Raw genomic sequence first — 18,016 nt, 5'->3', positions numbered from 1 at the left:
ATAATTGAATTTGGTACAAGACATTTTATTGAAACAAAAATAAAAAATGCAGAAAAAAAAAAAAATGTGCAAAAATTTTACAAACACTATTAACAGTATAATTTGAAGTGTTTGTCAATGTTGTGAACTGAATGTACTATAATTCATGACAGAATAACATCAATGATACAAAGCTTTGTCCTGATTACATGAGGAGAGATGGATATATATGATAAATGATTTCCCACTCTCACTCAAATGATAACAAACCTTTTCAAATTGGCAATAAAAAAATAATCAGAAAATGCAGAATTATGATAAAATTTTAGGAATTAAAATATTTCTGATCCATGGCAATCCCATTTCCATCAAATGAAGACCTAAAATAGGCAGTGATGCAACTCTTAAATAGTCTAGAAGTGCAGAATAAAGTATTAGCTGGTAAGTTCTTGTATTTTGGTAAGAAAAAAAAAAAAAAAAAAAAAAAAAAACGATTGAATGAAGCACAATAATAGTAAAGATACAGACAATTTAGTCATTTGTAAAGTAAGATATAAACTATTAAATGAATACAGTAATGGTCTTACTATAAATAAACTTGTACTTCAGCCATGTGAATCACTAAATACATTAATCTCAAACCTTATGCCATTTGCCGTCGCATTTCAAGAGTAAACATTAAGAATTACAAAAGAAAAGCTGAAAGAACAAAGCCAATTTAAAAATATGCTTTATGCATTCAGGGTGAATGGATTTTCTTTTTTTATAAACTTCAAAGAGATGTATTTTATATTGCAATATTTTGATAATTGTTTTAAATTTGTGAAGCCCGTTGGTTCTAGGCAGAGTTTGTCAGAGCAGCTCAAGATGCATTCTCTTTAATTTACAAGCCAATTATGTGACATCATTCCATTGTCATAAACAACTGCTGCATAACTGAACAATTTGGTGTTCTTTTAAGTGTTCATATAACAGTTATCCCTGACAAGTTCTTTTCTCAACTCTGACCTAAAACCAACTGCCCTGAATATTGCAGCTGCTGTGTTCACGCAATTCACTTGTATCTACGATACATATGTGATCAGCTCTTCTTCTTATTGAGGGCCTTGGCCAATTGCTCTTTCTTGGCTGATGCTGCAGCTTCTCGGGCTGAAAATGAAAAAATGCCACATACATTTATTAAAATCTAGCTATATTTCAGTTCTGAAGGTAAAGTTCAATAAAACAGAATGGTAGAGGCACAAAAAGTTACTTCACTTCATATAAATAAGACTGCAGTATAGTAACAAATTTTTAACTATCAACTCAAGTACTAAATGGTCAAAATATGTAATGCATTTTTTAGTTATAAAGTCAAGGCCTTTTGATAAACATTGTAATTAACTGTTCCACAATATTTACTCATCTACAATAATATATTCAGATCAAATCAAAGTACGATGAAGCTAACATCCCAGCCAAGTGACAAGGGCCAGTTGAGATCAAGCACCTAATTCACACATTCTTTTGCATGAGAGAGAGAGAGAGAGAGAGAGAGAGAGAGAGAGAGAGAGAGAGAGAGAGAGAGAGAGAGAGAGAGAGAGAGAGAGAGAGAGAGAGAGAAATGGGGGAGGGGCAAAGACACATTTACCTTGCTTTTCCTCCTCTCGCTTCTTTGCTGCTTCCTCTCGCTGCTGACGGATGATTGCCAAGCGAGCCAGATCAGCTCGAGCCTCATCTGTCTTGCCCTCCGAGTGCATCTTTCTATAATGGGCAGTTGCTCTTTGTTTCTGTATCTCTTCCCTGAAATTGAGACAACAGTAAGTACAGGAAGAAGTATTCCACAGATTTAGTCATTTACACTGTGACTGCACATTGCACCTGACCAAACAGTACTCCCAAATATTGGTGTTCTTTCAAGTGTGTTTACTGTCAGGCTTGCTCCATCAAGTTATTATGCTACAACTGTACCAACTTGTTTGTTTTGTTCTACTCTCTTAGAAAAGTGGAGATGATTCCTTCTATTTTACTACCTCAAGCTGAATCCATAAAATATAATACAATAACCAAGTTTTATAAGATTAAGCCACTTTTGCAGGATTAAAGAACAGTAATTTAGTGTTAGTCCTCCTGGGATAACTAATGTTCATCCTTACCAAGACAAACATGTTTTCCAGTTTTTTTTGGCTAATTCTTTTTTTACCTTAAAGAGAACTGGCATTCAAGTGGGCCTTTATTTTTCATAATTTGCTGTCCTTCGCTGGTTTCCTCCATAAAAAAAAAAAAAAAAAAAAAAAAAAAAAAATATATATATATATATATATATATATATATATATATATATATATATATATAATAAATAAATGAATAAATAATTAGATAAAACTTATGACCATATTATAAACAGCACCCCACTCCCTACTCATAAGGTTATACACAAGAAATATGTAAATGAATACAAGTTACTGAAATGTACTACTATTCCAATGGATAATAGTTTCTATAGAATATAATACTTTAAGATTAAATATCATATAGTATTGTCTAATAGAGTGGTTCCCAAGCTATCTTACCTGACACCCCCATTTTTGCTTCCAGTAGACCAGCATGCCCCCTCTCCCTCTTTTCTTTGTTTATGTGAAAATATATATTTTCTTGTATTCATATCCTAATATTGTTGAGGAAAAAAGTTTTCTGTTTATATTAAATTCTAATAATGAAAGTAAATCAAAGAAATAATACAATCACGAGGTATTTTCCTAAACAACTAGATATTGGTTCAAATGGAACGAAAAAAAGTTTAAACCTCAGCAAATTGGCAAAATTGACTTGCAGTTCCAAAAAAAAAAACTGAAAACATGGCATATATCTACTGGAAATACTTATGAGACTGAGACACAATTTTAAAAACTAAATATCAAATATGATGACATAAGTAAATAACAATTCAAATTCTCAGCATTGAAATGTAGGGAAACTTAATTACTCCAGTAAATAAATGCAACCAAGATATGGACTGTTCCATAAACTAAATATGAATACTGAATAATAATACTGAGATGAAAAAACTGACAGCTTGAATTCTATGGTGCGAACAGCTTATTTTAGTGAGATGGATGCTGCGGCTTCTTTCTCGGGTTGGACCATTGGAGTGACTGATACAATTATACTTTGCACATACTTAATGGCAGATACTTGTTCTTTGAATGATTTCATTATTCTAATTAAACAAATATTTTTGAGCAGATGCCTTCACGCCCCTCTTGTGTTCTCCTCATGACTCCCTAGGGGGAGATGCCCCCTAGTTTGGTAACCACTGGTATAATACTTGGTGATGCAGGAATATGTAGACATCTGAACAAAGCTGTCACAAGAGCATGTTTTTCTAGGAACCAATTCAAGAGATGTTCAACTTCACTAACTTCAGATAGAATTTGAATCTCTCAAGTATGTTTTTGTAAAAGTTAATCATCTGAGGAAATACATTCCAGCATGCAAATGATTAATAACTGATGAAAGGAGCAAAATTGAAAATTCATATGAAATCAGATGAAGCCAAGTTCCTGTAAAGGGCTTGGTGTCATTGTATTACATTTAAAAGATATTAACAATGGTTACAGTCTAGATATCATTACACCAGTTCCTTAGTCTATCAGTTTGGAGAGAGAGAGAGAGAGAGAGAGAGAGAGAGAGAGAGAGAGAGAGAGAGAGAGAGAGAGAGAGAGAGAGAGAGAGAGAGAGAGATATATATATATATATATATATATATATATATATATATATATATATATATATATATATATATATATATATATATATATATATATATATATATATATATATATATATATATATATATATATATATATATATATATATATATATATATATATATATATATATATATATATATATATATATATATATATATATATATATATATATACACACACACACACACACACACACACTCGACCCTTGAAACACAGACCTCCCATCAACAGATTTCAGAAACTACGGACAAACTCTGGAGTCTGGTTTAATCTACGGACGAATATTAAAATGCGCGCAATTGTTTGTTCCCGGCAAATTATTGTCCGGTAGGTGGCAGGTCGGTCGCGTCATCAGCTGTTGGCCGCCATGTTTAATCTTCAGTCCGTGCGTTTTCATATTGTTTAATAATATCTATGAAACTGACCATGCTCCTGTCATCTATTTTAGGTCATTTGTTGTATTTAATGCTTTGTAATACTGCTTGAATGATTTCTTAATGATTACACAGTATTTTACGTACTTTTGCAATCTACGGACAGGGTCGTGCACGCATTTGTCCGTTGTTTCGAGGGTCGAGTGTATATATATATATATATATATATATATATATATATATATATATATATATATATATATATATATATATATAATTCGTAGTCTAGCTTCAACATCACTTTACTTTCTTACCGTTCTCGTCGAGATAACTGTGGCTTCGAGGCAGCAGCAGAGTCAGTAGTAGTAGTAGTACTAGTAGTACTAGTGAGGGTTGACACCTTCTTCGGTTTACTGACCACACGATTTGGGTTCTCACATTCTATTAAACCACCGACACCCTTCGCCTTTTGTTCCTTTGTCTCCTCCTCCTCCTCACTACTTTCTTCTGAAGATTCACTGCCAGATTTTTCTTCATCTTCCTCACTATCGGTCTCCCCTTGCTCTTTCTGGGGTGTCCAAGCATACAATTAATAATCAAAATTTGCAATCCAGGTTCCTGACACTTAATTTGGGAGTGCTAAGGAAATATGAATCACTCAATACAAGAATGTTTATTCATTGAATGATTTCCATAGGAATTATACCTTATTTTCTTGGAGAACAGCTAGGAAAAATCTTGAAATAATGGCAAAAGAAAAGCGAAGTTCAATTCGTGTTTAATCTTTTTTCCCAATTTTCAGATACTACTTTACTAATATGAGATGAGTAGCAAAAAACAGATACATTAAATCAAGAAAACATTTCATAGATACTACATTGTATATCCACAAAAATAGGCTAATAATTTTGAGAGGGAGTTTTTTATGTTTAAACAAGTGAACCCCAAAACATATTTATATTAATCACTAACAATATTTTTTTTGTCAGCAAATAGTAATAATGAAGAAATGGACAAAAATCAACTGGTGAGTTATAACTTAAAAGTACAAGCAATAAATGCTAAAATACTTCATTATGTACATCCAGAATCATATAATTTCTTCCTCAGACATTTCAGCACTCTCTTGAGCTTAAAACTGTCTTTCCATCTATATGCAATACTATACCTTTCTAAGGCTTTTAATCTATCTATATACCAAGCAGACAATACTGGATGGGGTGACCCACACAGAGCATTACACACTCATAAACACATCATTCATACTCTTAGCCCCAATTGCATCAAGTGGAAAGAAATAGTCTCATGGATCTCACCTATGGACTTAAGCATTACTAGTAATATTTAATGAAAATTATAGATGAATATTACCATACTATCATGATTGGTGATGGTGCATATGTATGTAGAAATCACTATCATCTACCTGCTGTACACCAAATATCTCATTTAAAAACTATGACTGTCAAATATGAAAGAGATGCACTGACCCTCCATTGGCGCTCCTTCTCTTCTTTCTTCTTCTGTTCTTCCATTGCCTCAAAGTTGGTGAAGTGGCGCTTGCCACCCTTGCATCTTCCTGAAATTTTGTTTTACCATCATTAAAGAATCTCATAATTATTCAAGACTATATCCAGTAAATCATCTTTACTACATGTTTATAATAGTTTTATCAAATATAAGCTCGGGTCACCTGTAGAAATCAATAAAAAGTTAATCAACTGTCAATATTATATTGTTAAAAACATAAAAGTAATTTAGTTCACAGCACATTACACTAGAATGCACTGATGCCAGATGACCAAACAGTACCACCACCAACACCACAACACACATCTCTCACAACTATTCACATCCACTTTCCAAATTCCTTTCTGTAATATTTGGGCCAACATTATAAAAGCATAGGTGCCTACTGCTGACTCTTGCCCAACACAACTATTAGTTACCTGTTTGCCTGTCACACATGGCAATTTTTTTTTCTTGGCTAAGTTCATTGAACTTTGACTTATGTTCTGCTAGACCTTACTTGTACTCTAATAAACCTTTACCAAAACATCATCACTCATTACCATCAATGGGAAGGAAGTGCCATTACTACTGTTGTTCACACTTTAGAAGTCAACTCACTTGGTTGGCTACCCAAGGTCATAGTAGTCAGTTAATTATATACCTACTATAGTAATGATGGGTTAATATATTGGGTAGCCCAGACCTGCTGGCAAGCTGGCCCTCCTAACAAATATTACTATGAAAATTTAGCTTAGAGGGAAATGAGAAGAATTGAGCATCATAAGTAGGTTTGTATAGTTTCTGCTAATAAAAAAGTTCATATAATGCAAAGCTACAATACTGTGGCAGTGAACCATGAGATAGTGGGACTGAGGAATGCCAGTCTACTGATGGTGCCTTCAATTAGTGTAAAAGAACAGTGCCTCTTAAATTTATTTCAATCATAGTGTGATTCCTGACTTGCACTCAATTGGTTAAGGCGAGGTTCTCTGCTTTAAAAATCAAATCATGAGTGAATTTTGTCCAATACATACATTTCCATTCTTCTGATATGAGTGGAAAGTTGGCTGGCAAAGACACACCATTACATTGTAGGGCTGGGTGATGAATATGTCTATCCAATATTCAGTCTTTTCAGACTTGTAACCCCTTTACTGGGATGTGGTCAAAACTGAAACTGTTCATCAATTCAACTTGTATGGCAGTCAGTGTGATTTCGACAATTTCAAGAAAGCAAGCGAGTCATTTTCAGCAAATATATGTTTCAGAAATTATTATTCTGTATCAAACCTAAATGAAAAGCATACTTTTGATCACAGACTTTGGCAACAATAAAAAATATTATCAGAGATACCATTACTAACAATTATCTTGAGTGTCAGAACTCACTCCCTGACAGCCCATACGACTATTACAACAATGAGGAGTGGTCTATACCTAGTCACTGACTTCATGACCCTTACCACAGTCACTCAGCGAACTGCAGTGAATGAGTCAGGATGAAGCCTGGACACATCTTGCCTTGATCAACACTGCCAAGGACGTAGCCTTATAGCTTACAAAGAAAATTATAAGCAATATAGAGAATTTTAAAAAACAATGGTCCACTGTCCTAATATATAGTAGATGTCCCTCCAACTGTCCTCATTTCTTGACTGCACCTTCACAGCTCTTTCAGTCAGCTGATGGGACGTGACAATGAAAATATGATAACTAAAACTAACCTAACCTAACCTAGATGAGGCAACATGCACCGCTGATGTGTCTTCCTCAGAACCCTTCTGACCAATAGCATGGTTAGGTTAGGTTTGGCTAATTTTGGTTATAATATTTTCGTTCCCATGTCCAATCAGCTGAGTGAAAGAATCGCGAAAGGGGAGCCGGGAAACCATATTTTCGTTCCCATGTCCAATCAGCTGAGTGAAAGAGTTGCGAAAGGGGAGCCGGGAAACCAGAAGGGAAGTCTATAGGATTACAGTGCCAAAACAACAACCATATCAACAAATCTAACCACAAAGCCTATGAAGACCGCTCATGGTTTTAAAATATGAGATGACGTTTTCTTAAGTTCCCATCAGGGCCTCACTCTAACTTATGAATCATCAGATACAATCACACAAAGGACCACAGTCTACAAAAACTAGGTGAAAATATGTGCTGGGGAGGATTTCATATATATAACGAGGAAAAGACTGGTTGAATGTACCATGCTTCCATCAAAACTATCAGCTACACAAAATCACAGCTGGCCCAGTTTTACGCTTCTGCCCCTCATTACGGAACAAGAAGTGGATATTCTACGTCTGCATGTGGACCTATTTAGCACCGTCTGTTTGCTGTGACTGACCTCTTCCCCTAGGCATGGCTGTGGTGTATGGTGGAGGGCAGGAAGCGAGGTGAAGGACTATGCAGTATCACACCCACGACTTCGTTAGACACACTTAGCTCTATAATATTTCAGTTTCCATTTCTAACTTGTAAATGAGTAGGAATGATACGGAAAATCTTTTTATAAATTATCTAGATTATTATACGCTTTACAGTTTAATTACAGTGGGTGTGCTATATTTTTATGATACTATTTTGTGAAATGTGGGTGCATGTAAAATGAAAGTTTGACTTATGCCAAAAAAGGAAAGAAAGATATACTAGAAAATTATTAAAATTATTTAGATGAATTGCATTTAAAATATTCGTTCAAATCAAGAAATATCAATGAAATTTACATACATAGTCCCCCTTCTTTTCAACGTAATAAGTGAAATAATACTTACATCTTGGAGCAAGGCCTATATTGATTGACGGATTGATGCATTTATTGTGTTTTAGTGCTATGAATACGAGTTGAATTCAATCTAAGGTGGATTTATGGTCAAGTATATATGATAAGAGTAAATAATATTTTGTTAAAGGAAACCGTTTAAAAAGCATACAAGTTGCTGATGGTGACAATGATCAGTGTTTCTGTTTACCAGTGATGGAAATGGACACGTGCACGGCCGAGGAGTCCCAACAAGATGACCGCCAAGACACAATCATGCCTGCTCACACTAATATTAAAGATATCAAGAATAAGAGCAGAAGGGCGAAGGCGTTTGTGGAAATGAAGCGGGAGAAGAGAAAAGTAGGTATTTGCTTCTTTGTGGTTGGTGTTTGCTTGAGCCGCTGCCGACCCAATCCATTGTGCACAGTGCTCGCCATAGACATTGTTGCACCCTTTGCCCACGCTACGCCAGGTAATATAAACATGTACTGCATCCAAAGAAATGTATTGCACTTACAACTAATACTTGTTGGCTTCCCTTGGCGTCTCCTGCACTTCCGAACTGTCTTCCAGCACCATGAGATGCTGGGGAGCGAGTGTGTTCCAAAGGTGATGAAGCGCAGCTGGGAGCTTGGCTACAGTTGAAAAGTCGAGACTGCGTAACTCCCATTTTATAATCGTCCACAAATTTTCTATTGGGTTCAGATTCGAAGAATTAGCAGGCCAGTCTTTGAAGAATGGCACACAGCAGTCTCTCAGCCACTGCTTCACTGACATAGTAGTATGGTACGGTGCACCGTCCTGCATGAAGGTGGAGGCCTGGCACATCTTGAAAGATCCTGGTAGATGGTCACACAGAAGCTTGAGGTATTTTCCTTGATTCATTGTGGTGTTTTTTGGAAACACCACCCCACGGTAGGAAAAGCATCTCCACACCATCAACGAATCAGGGAATCTGATGGCAGGAGCAGTGTAGCTCGGGTCAAGGGGGTTGCTGCTTGGGCGTTGGTACACGCGACCTTGACTGCTGGCTGTCACTTTAAATCTCGACTCGTCGCTCCACATCACGCCACACCACTGCTCAATGGTCCAGTGTTTCATCCTCTCACAAAATGCAAGCCTCTTCTCTTGTTGGGCCAAAGTAACCACAGGCTTGGGCCGTGCTGCATAGTTCAGATACTGGAGGTCGTCGTGGATGTGACGGAATAATGTCCTCACACATACATAACTCAGTACTCCCTAGTTGTCCTCCCTGATTTTCAAGGAAGTTTTGCTGGTGATTCCTGGTGGTTTTTTCTTGGCAGGTGTGTTGTTGCCGCCGAGTTCAGCCATACACTTCACGTATTGTTGAATTTGACAGATGCTGACACCTGTCTGGTCAGAGATGTGTCCAGCCTTGTGGAGAGCTGAGATGGCTGCGATGTCATCTTGTTACAAGATCTGGTAGCACACCATTGTCTTGGAAAACAACTAAATAGCAGAGTAACTGCAAGCCAGTCTATGGGGTAGCATGGGAGGACAGCAACAGAATGCCCAACAGTGAGAGTGATTGACAGGCACCCATCACTTTTTCCCACCTTTGTAAGCAGCCCGACACCCAGACTAAGATACCAGATGTATAAAATTTAAAGCATCTGATGCCCGCCAAGGAAAGCGTGTGGGTTTTCATCCTTCAAATGGATGCCATGGTCTCCAGCGACAATGTTTATGATGAGCACTGTACTTATTTACTTTTGTTTACTTTGTAAAAATTAATATCTACACTGGCCAGGCAGCTCCACTTCTTTGGTGGTGTATAGGTATACCTAAGAATTGGTGCCTGTGTAACGGTTCAACCCACTACAGTCGAAGGGGAATAAGCTGGCCGGCCTTTGTTTGTGATTGAACAGAATACACTGGGCAGTAAAGGGAAAAATGCCCTGGGTAAAATTGGCTACACAACAACTTTACTTTAGCTGTCACTCATCACTCAGTGACTATAAATGACATAAATCATGTCTGAGTGTCATTTAATATGTTAATGTTTAAGAGTGGTTGCTGTCCCGCTCTCCTAAATTTTGTTGGTGTTTGCTGTGAATAATCGTGCCTGACATATATACGCTATGATTGGGAAGTCTCTTGATTGTGATACAAGGGTTAGGGTGATCCAGTGTCATGAATTAGGTCTTTAAGCGATAGAAATAGTAAATGAAACTGCTGTGACTGAGAGAAGTGTTTGATGCTTAGTTGCAAAATTCAAAGTGTCTGGTGATGTTTGTGTTCCCACCCTGGCTAAAAGTATTGGGAGACCCTATTGAAACTTGTGGGCTCTCTTGAAGAGGGAAAGAAACACTTCTACGATAGAAAAATTTGAGATAGAGTTGCGCGCTGCCTGGGATAGGATTCCCGCTTCTATGCTTCAACACCTGGCCGACTCTTTTCCAACTCATCTTAACACAATCAAGAAGACTAGCTTATCTTCAAATAAGTAACTAGAGATGTCAGTGAGTGTTCACTGTTCTGATGTTGTCTACATTTTTGTGAACTCTTGTGGGAAGGTAGGGAAGAGGGAAAGGCTTGTGCAGTCATCAAAGAGCGACCCGACCAGCCTTTTCCATGTCGACTGTACAAGGGTAGTAGATTAGCTATATGAGCGGTCACAGGCGTATTGGAGGCTCTGCATAGGTGAGAACAGATGGAGCACAACAACTCCTGGGACCAGGAGGGCTACACAAACACTTGCTGATGCTTTACATTTATTTTTTCATCCCCCTTTTTCACTTAACAACACTGGGGCTGATATGCCACAGCACCCAACAACTCACGCACACCACAGTAAACCATTAACGTAACTGACCCTACTAGGTGACACCCAACCTGCTGCACTTAAACCAACATAACCTGGGTTTACCGAAGGAGTGAAACCCCTACCCTAACTCCTAACTCACACCATGTGCTTGGCACTATGAGTTTTTTCCCCACACTTCATCCTCTCTGGTGAAAACAAACCATATGTTAGTCTATTTCTGCCGTTTCACCAGTATCTCTCCTCTAGCACTTCATTTCTACATTTTTTTTTATCATTATTTATTTATTTAAAATTTTTATTTTACATCTGGAGTTCATCTTAAACCATGTACAACAGACAATGTCATTCCCTTAAATATATATTTTTTTGTTTTATTTTGTTTTTTTTACCTCTGCAACCATGATTCTTGATCCAAAACACTCCTTATTTTTCCTAGAATCCAGTTCTTTATGCTTTTATTAATTGTTTTTGCCTCCTTAGATATTCTGTTTCAGTGTCCATTCCTAAATACATAAACTTTTTTCACTGCAGAAAAAGCTACAAGAAGCAAAAGAAAAGAAGAAGTTAGCTGCCAAACTTGGAAAGAATGCTCCTGCGAAGAAGCAGCCTCACACGATTGAGTCTCTGCGGGAGAAGGATGACACCATGGTGGAGGAAGAAGATGAGGAGCTGGAGCATGAGGAGGCTAATGATGAATATGCTTCATACTTCACCAAGTCATATGTCCCTAAAATACTCATCACTTGCAGCGACAACCCCCACACAGTAAGGAGTTACTATCTATTTCCTGCCTTGGATGAAAAAGTTGAGCTTTAGAAACACGTATATAGTATATTTAAAGCATTAGAGGAAAAATGTGCTTTTGAAATGCAGTTCTTTTGCTCTCTCTTTATAGACAACAAGTGATGTCAAGGTTGAACAATTTTCAATATAAAAGACATGTACTTAAATACATTTTTTTTTTTTTCTAGGGAAGAGACTGTAAATATAAGTTTTTACGTATTGGTAAAGCTATATGTCCAAATTGATATTTAAGCATGCTTATCACTGTGAATGAGTTTTGACATTCATCAAATGTCTCTATTGTAAAATTATTGTACAGTAACACATAAAAGCCTCATAGGCTCTACTGTACTTTCCTTTCTACATGAATACACACACACACACACACACTGGCAACACTGTACAAGATAGACGTGTAAACAACAGCTCCAATATACTGCCAACTATGGAGCCAGCTGGCTTGGTGATGTGTTGGAGGGGGAGAGAGGACTTGGCAAGTGATCCTGTCTCTTCAGTTATTTTGAATTTGCTTGGATTGAGGCTGAAAAAGTATGGAAATGGGGTATAATATAGATGGCACTGCCACCAATGTAAACAAAAGAGCCAGGCCCAGGGAGACACAGATGACTGAAATGCCTTTAGGACTAAGACAGCTGAGAGGTTGGAGTAGTGAAAGGGAATTTTCTGGCTTCAAGGAGGAAAAACCAGATATGCGAAGAATTATCACAGTGAAAAATAAATTAGGTGTCTGACGTAGATGATCGCTGTGGTATTGGAGAAGTAGGATCAACAGATTGCTGAAAACAAGGAACTGAGGAAGAAGTGTGACAAGCTAGAAAATGCTGTTGAAATGAACAATGAAATGAAAAAAATTCTGGATGAAATAAAAAGGGAAAACAATGCCCTTAACTCCCTATAATACTTGAACACAATTTTATCCTAAGATTTGTATATGATTTGACCATTTTATTGACATTAGGAAGGGTCTATGGAGGTGAGATGGTTAATGGTCACAGTCTTCACTGTTTTAATCCCCCACTTAAGTTTCTGAAGCTGTATAAAATCACCAAATAGTAAGCAGCATGAATATGGAAATGCATCATGGTACTCAAGAGATTAAGGTAAATGTAAGAACTATGAAGTGGCATTACAAGGACTAGAGAAAAAGCTAAACACTAATGTGGGGACAGGAAAGGTAATAAGTAAAATAAAACTGGAAGAATGGGAGAAGGTCTGGAAAAGGAACAAGAGGAAGGAAAAGTGAATCTTGTGGAAGTAGTTAAGCAACCAATAAGAGAGAAAATGAAGGACACAGTCATACAAATGATTAAAGAAAAGGAAGAGTTATTGAGAAATACAGTGGACAAAAAGAAGTGTATGGTTATATATGGACTACAAGAGGAAAAGAACCCAGTGAAATTTGTGAAGAGAAGGAGGAGAAAGAGATGGTTGAGCAAATTATCACTGTAGTCTGAGATGAAGAACTGTCTTGAAAAAGAAGTAGAAGAAATATACAGACTGGCAAATAAAGTGAGGGGACTAAAAGACCACTAAAAGTTAAAATGAGATCACAGGTAGGGATAGAAGAAATATTAGCAAGCTGACTAGTAAGACAGAATATAACATTATTTAGATAAGGAGAGATATGAATCAGGAAGAAAGGGAAAAAAAGAGAGAATTAAGAAGTGAAGCGAAGGAAAAAAAAAACAAGAGAAGGACGGAGAATGAAAAAAAGAGATTTTACTATAGATTTCTGAAACATGAGGCTGAGGAAATGGTATATTTGAGAAGGGGAAGGAAAGCATTAAGAGTCATGTATACAAACATAGATGGATTTATATCAGGAAGGTTGTGAGAGATTATATATTGGAAAAAGAACTGGATGTGATATGTATAACAGAAACAAAGTTAAGTGAAGATGTCCAAGTGAACTTTAAAGAACAGGGATATAATGCTTGGAGCAGAGACAGAAGGGGAAAAGAAGGAAGAGTATTGATATTGGTTTGAGAGGGTATGTACATGGAGGAGGTACAGTATGGAGATGGACTGGTAGAGAGAGGTTTTAAGCATAGCAATTAAGATCAGTGGGAGGGGAAGGAGAAATATCATAGTAACATATGTGCCACTGAAGACTAATACATGGAAGCTTGATGTACAGAAAGAAATGCAAAATGAAGTGCTAAATTGCCTGGACAATATGTTAAGGAAGGACAGAAGAGTGCTACTTGTGGGAGATCTAAACTGCAAACATGTAAATTGGGAAGAAATGGATGTAAACAGTCACATTGGATGTTAGGGGGGAAGAAGTGTTAGAACTGGCAGTGGTAAATACATTGGATGAAGGTCTATTCAAGGTATAGAGGGGAAGAAGAATCATCTATGTTGGATTTGGTATTCATACACACACACACACACACACACACACACACACACACACACACACACACACACACACACACACACACACACACACACACACACACACACACACACACACACACACACATGCAGGAGTTGTGTGGACCCCCCATAAAAAGAAACACATAAGGAAGTTGGAGAGACTACAAAAAAACAGCTACAAGAATGGTTCCAGAATTTGAGGGGATGACATATGAGGAGAGACTAAAGGCTATGGATCTACTAAACCTGGAACAGAGAAGGGAGAGAGGGGATCTAATACAAGTTTGTAAATTGATTAACAGAATGGATCAAATGAATAACGAGAAACTGATCCTGAGAGAAGAATATGACATTCGAAGCACAAGATCGCATAGTAAGAAACTGAGGAAGGGAAGATGTCTGAGAGATGTTAGAAAATATAGTTTCCTGCAAAGATGTGTTGAGACTTGGAACAGTTTGAGTGAGGAAGTGGTGTCAGCAACGAGTGTGCATAGTTTTAAAGAAAAATTGGATAAGTGTAGATATGGAGATGGGGCCACACCAGCGTAAAGCCCAGGCCCTATAAAACTACAACTAGGTAAATACACACACACACACACACACACACACACACACACACACACACACACACACACACACACACACACACACACACACACACACACACACACACACACACACACACACTGGAAGACAAGATTACTAGCATTAAATCTTGCCATATTGTGAGGTTCCATTTTCCTTTTAATTTCTATTAAAATCCAACCATAGATTTCATATCTGTTAGCTATTGCATATATTGAGAAAACTTACCTTTCAGAAAACCATTGCCTTCATTCGAGAGCTGTGTCGCATCATCCCTGGTGCAGTACCCAAGTGGAGGAGTCGCTCCAGCATAAAGAAGATGGTCAAGAAAGCTACAGATAAGGGCTTCACTGACATCCTTGTTGTCAATGAGGACAGAAGAATACCAAGTAAGTACTTCTACCATATGAGACATTTATACAGGGCATAAATGGTTTCTGTAGTTTCAGTCTACTATAATTTAATGTATTCCCTAAGATAAAGGGATTTAATTTGTGTTTGTATATGGAAACCTTGAAACTTTAGAGTGTTTTTCATACACATGAAATATGAATTGTTTTATCTAGAAAGGAGAGAAGTGTGATGATCAGTGACAATAAAACTTTTACTCTTGATTAATTAATCATCACAAAAGATAGCATTATTCTGGAAAAGGTGTGATATTTTTTAATGGAAGACTGAATGTTGGTATTGAAGTCAGAGAGGATATAAAAAGAAACCGTAAGATCCCTGAAACCAGAGAACAAGGCAGACTAACACTATTGATCCATTAAACACTGTGGCTAGTTTTGTATGACTAAAGTGAAATGGTTTAGATAGGAAGTAATCCTCCCGAGCAGTGGTTAATGATTTCTCCTTATTGCTGTGCTCCACCTTGTTTATTATCAAGAAACAAGAAATAGAAATCAATGGCAAGAAATAAAAAATCAAAAGCATTGTACCAGAAGATTTTGTTCTCAAGAGACAAGAAACATTCATGATCTTGTTACTGTTTTTGTTATTATTATAATGGTAATAATAATAATAATGATTATTATTACTACTTTCATATATTTATATTTTTTATCAATTTGTTTAAGTTTTGTTTATATGGGATCTCACGTGTGGAATTTTTTTTTTTTGTAAAGGAATGAACCTTTGGCTATGTTTATGTATTTGATTTTATTCTGTTGAGCATGAGATAACTTTTGAATTACCACTTAGTTATTGTCATACATTGACTCTTACTGAGCATGAAATAAATAGATTCCTATACTAATCTTCTTGGCTTGTTGCCTATTGTCCTGTGCTTCTTAAAAAAAATGGTCATGACTAAGATGTTCCCAACTTGGCAGTCACTGACAGAGATTAGCTTGAGCAGTTTGCAAAGTAATTTACTTGATTGCATACATAGCAACACAAACAAATTCTCTTCCTTCAGATGGTCTCTTAGTCATACATCTGCCAGAAGGACCGTCTGCTCTCTTCAGGCTCAGCAACCCAAAGCTGTGCAAGGATATTCATAGGGATTACAATGAGATCACTGGTCACAGGTGAGATTCTTGAAGCTCCTTCTTCGATGAAAGGAAATTGTCTTATTTGCTATAACTATTTTTATCAGTGTTTCATATGATAATTTTTTTCTTTTTTATGTGTCAAGTTTTCAGCATTTTGTTGTGGACTTTATGCTCTATATGTGAGTTTTGAGGCTCATATCTGTGTAGCTACTAGTAAGTAATATTCATGCTGATCATGATAAGTTAGAAATGCTATTTCTAAAAAAGATGAATATCCTTGAATATCTGGTTACTGGTGTAGCATTTTTTGGTTTAAATAATGTAATGTTTTGTCCCATAGACCTGAAGTCATCCTCAATAACTTCCGCACTCGGCTGGGGAGAGTGGTGGCGCGTATGCTTGGTGCACTCTTTCATTATGACCCTGAGTTCAAGGGACGCAGGGTCTGCACATTCCACAACCAGAGAGATTATATATTCTTCCGTCATCACAGGTGAGTCTTTTAGGCTGTATAATACTATTATGAAAGAAAACTTAGACATTTCAAGTAATGATGGAAGGATGACAGTTTGGGATATTCATAAACTCAAACTACATGCTCCATTTATTCTACTATTTAGTGCTCTTGTCATGTTATTGAGATGTTAAAGTGAGGCCCAGACCCAGATTAGTTCTTTAATTGTTTGCTGTGTGGTGTTGGCTAATGTTTGTTTTGTCTTCTTCATGACAGGTATGAGTTCAAGAACACAGAGAAGGTTAAACTGCGAGAGCTGGGTCCCAGGTTTACCCTGCGGTTGCAGTGGATCCAGCAGGGCGCCTTTGATGGGGACTATGAGTGGGCCCTCAAGAGACATGAGATGGAGACCTCCAGAAGAAGATTCTTCCTTTAGTGATTAAGAAAAAAGTGAAAGATTAACTAGTCTTTACTACTATTTCGTATCATCACTGACATAGTAAAAGAAAAAAACTTTTATAGTCATGGAAGGAAAAAATAAAAGACAGCAGATGTCAACAAGCTGTTGTATGCCTGGGATCATTCCAAGTAAGCTCATTTGTCTTTGCATTCGTTTGTATTTACCCCAGAATGGGTTATTTTTTCTTTTCCTATGCAAGAGAGGAAGCTGGCCAAGAGCAACAAAAGATTAAAAACAAGGCCCACTTAGAAGAATTATGTAGATAGTTCATTCATCTTATTATCAAGTTTATGGCTGTTTTTTTTTTAAGTCACATTTACATAATTATGGTAATTTTACCAGTTGAATGATTTTTATTTAAAGATAAATGTTAGGAAAAAAATATTGATCTGGTTTAATTGACTGTTTCTAGGTATACATGTTATGAAAATACTATTGAATGTTACAGTATTACACATTAGTTTTTTGTCCCTTTCCCATGCACTGGTGAGAATGATTTTTACTATAAGGGTGTGGTAGGATGGACAGTGAAACTCCTTTTCTCCCATGGTCTGACAGGGCAAAGTATGAGAGTGATGTTCATATGTGTAGTGCATTGTCCAGACCACCCTGTATGGGATTGCCAGCCTGGTATATAGATAGCTCTTTTTAACAGGTTTACATTTTGCA

At 36.8% G+C, this 18,016-nt stretch overlaps 2 protein-coding genes across 2 annotated transcripts; one reads left to right on the top strand and one right to left on the bottom strand.

The window, feature by feature from the left end:
* Nucleotides 1–4: 4 nt before the first annotated feature.
* LOC123504807 (28 kDa heat- and acid-stable phosphoprotein-like) lies at nucleotides 5–8,087 on the bottom strand. Its single transcript, XM_045255640.1, has 5 exons — nucleotides 7,965–8,087; nucleotides 5,596–5,684; nucleotides 4,420–4,673; nucleotides 1,610–1,761; nucleotides 5–1,128 (listed from the first exon to the last, which is right to left on the bottom strand). Exons 1-5 carry the CDS (start codon nucleotides 7,978–7,980, stop codon nucleotides 1,061–1,063), a joined length of 579 nt encoding a protein of 192 aa, XP_045111575.1. The 5' UTR covers nucleotides 7,981–8,087; the 3' UTR covers nucleotides 5–1,060.
* A 483-nt stretch (nucleotides 8,088–8,570) lies between these two features.
* LOC123504806 (probable ribosome production factor 1) lies at nucleotides 8,571–17,800 on the top strand. Its single transcript, XM_045255639.1, has 6 exons — nucleotides 8,571–8,741; nucleotides 11,701–11,934; nucleotides 15,173–15,326; nucleotides 16,358–16,469; nucleotides 16,774–16,926; nucleotides 17,164–17,800. Exons 1-6 carry the CDS (start codon nucleotides 8,595–8,597, stop codon nucleotides 17,321–17,323), a joined length of 960 nt encoding a protein of 319 aa, XP_045111574.1. The 5' UTR covers nucleotides 8,571–8,594; the 3' UTR covers nucleotides 17,324–17,800.
* The last annotated feature ends 216 nt before the right edge of the window (nucleotides 17,801–18,016 follow it).

The sequence above is a fragment of the Portunus trituberculatus genome, chromosome 17 (assembly GCF_017591435.1).
Source record: "Portunus trituberculatus isolate SZX2019 chromosome 17, ASM1759143v1, whole genome shotgun sequence".
In the NCBI taxonomy this organism is placed as follows: domain Eukaryota; kingdom Metazoa; phylum Arthropoda; class Malacostraca; order Decapoda; family Portunidae; genus Portunus; species Portunus trituberculatus.
Note: the sequence above shows the minus strand (reverse complement) of the source record. Positions and strands in the feature narration are given on the sequence as shown.

Excerpts from the sequence above, each read along its gene's own strand:
- LOC123504807 (XM_045255640.1), bottom strand. Across the intron at positions 4,674-5,595 it reads AGAAGGAGCGCCAATGGAGG|AAAGAGCAAGGGGAGACCGA; the intron begins GTCAGTGCATCT and ends TGGACACCCCAG. Across the intron at positions 1,129-1,609 it reads GCGAGAGGAGGAAAAGCAAG|CCCGAGAAGCTGCAGCATCA; the intron begins GTAAATGTGTCT and ends TTTCATTTTCAG.
- LOC123504806 (XM_045255639.1), top strand. The coding sequence starts at position 8,595 with ATGGAAATGGACACGTGCACGGCCGAGGAGTCCCAACAAGATGACCGC. Across the intron at positions 11,935-15,172 it reads GCAGCGACAACCCCCACACA|AAAACCATTGCCTTCATTCG; the intron begins GTAAGGAGTTAC and ends CTTACCTTTCAG. Across the intron at positions 16,927-17,163 it reads ATATTCTTCCGTCATCACAG|GTATGAGTTCAAGAACACAG; the intron begins GTGAGTCTTTTA and ends TCTTCATGACAG.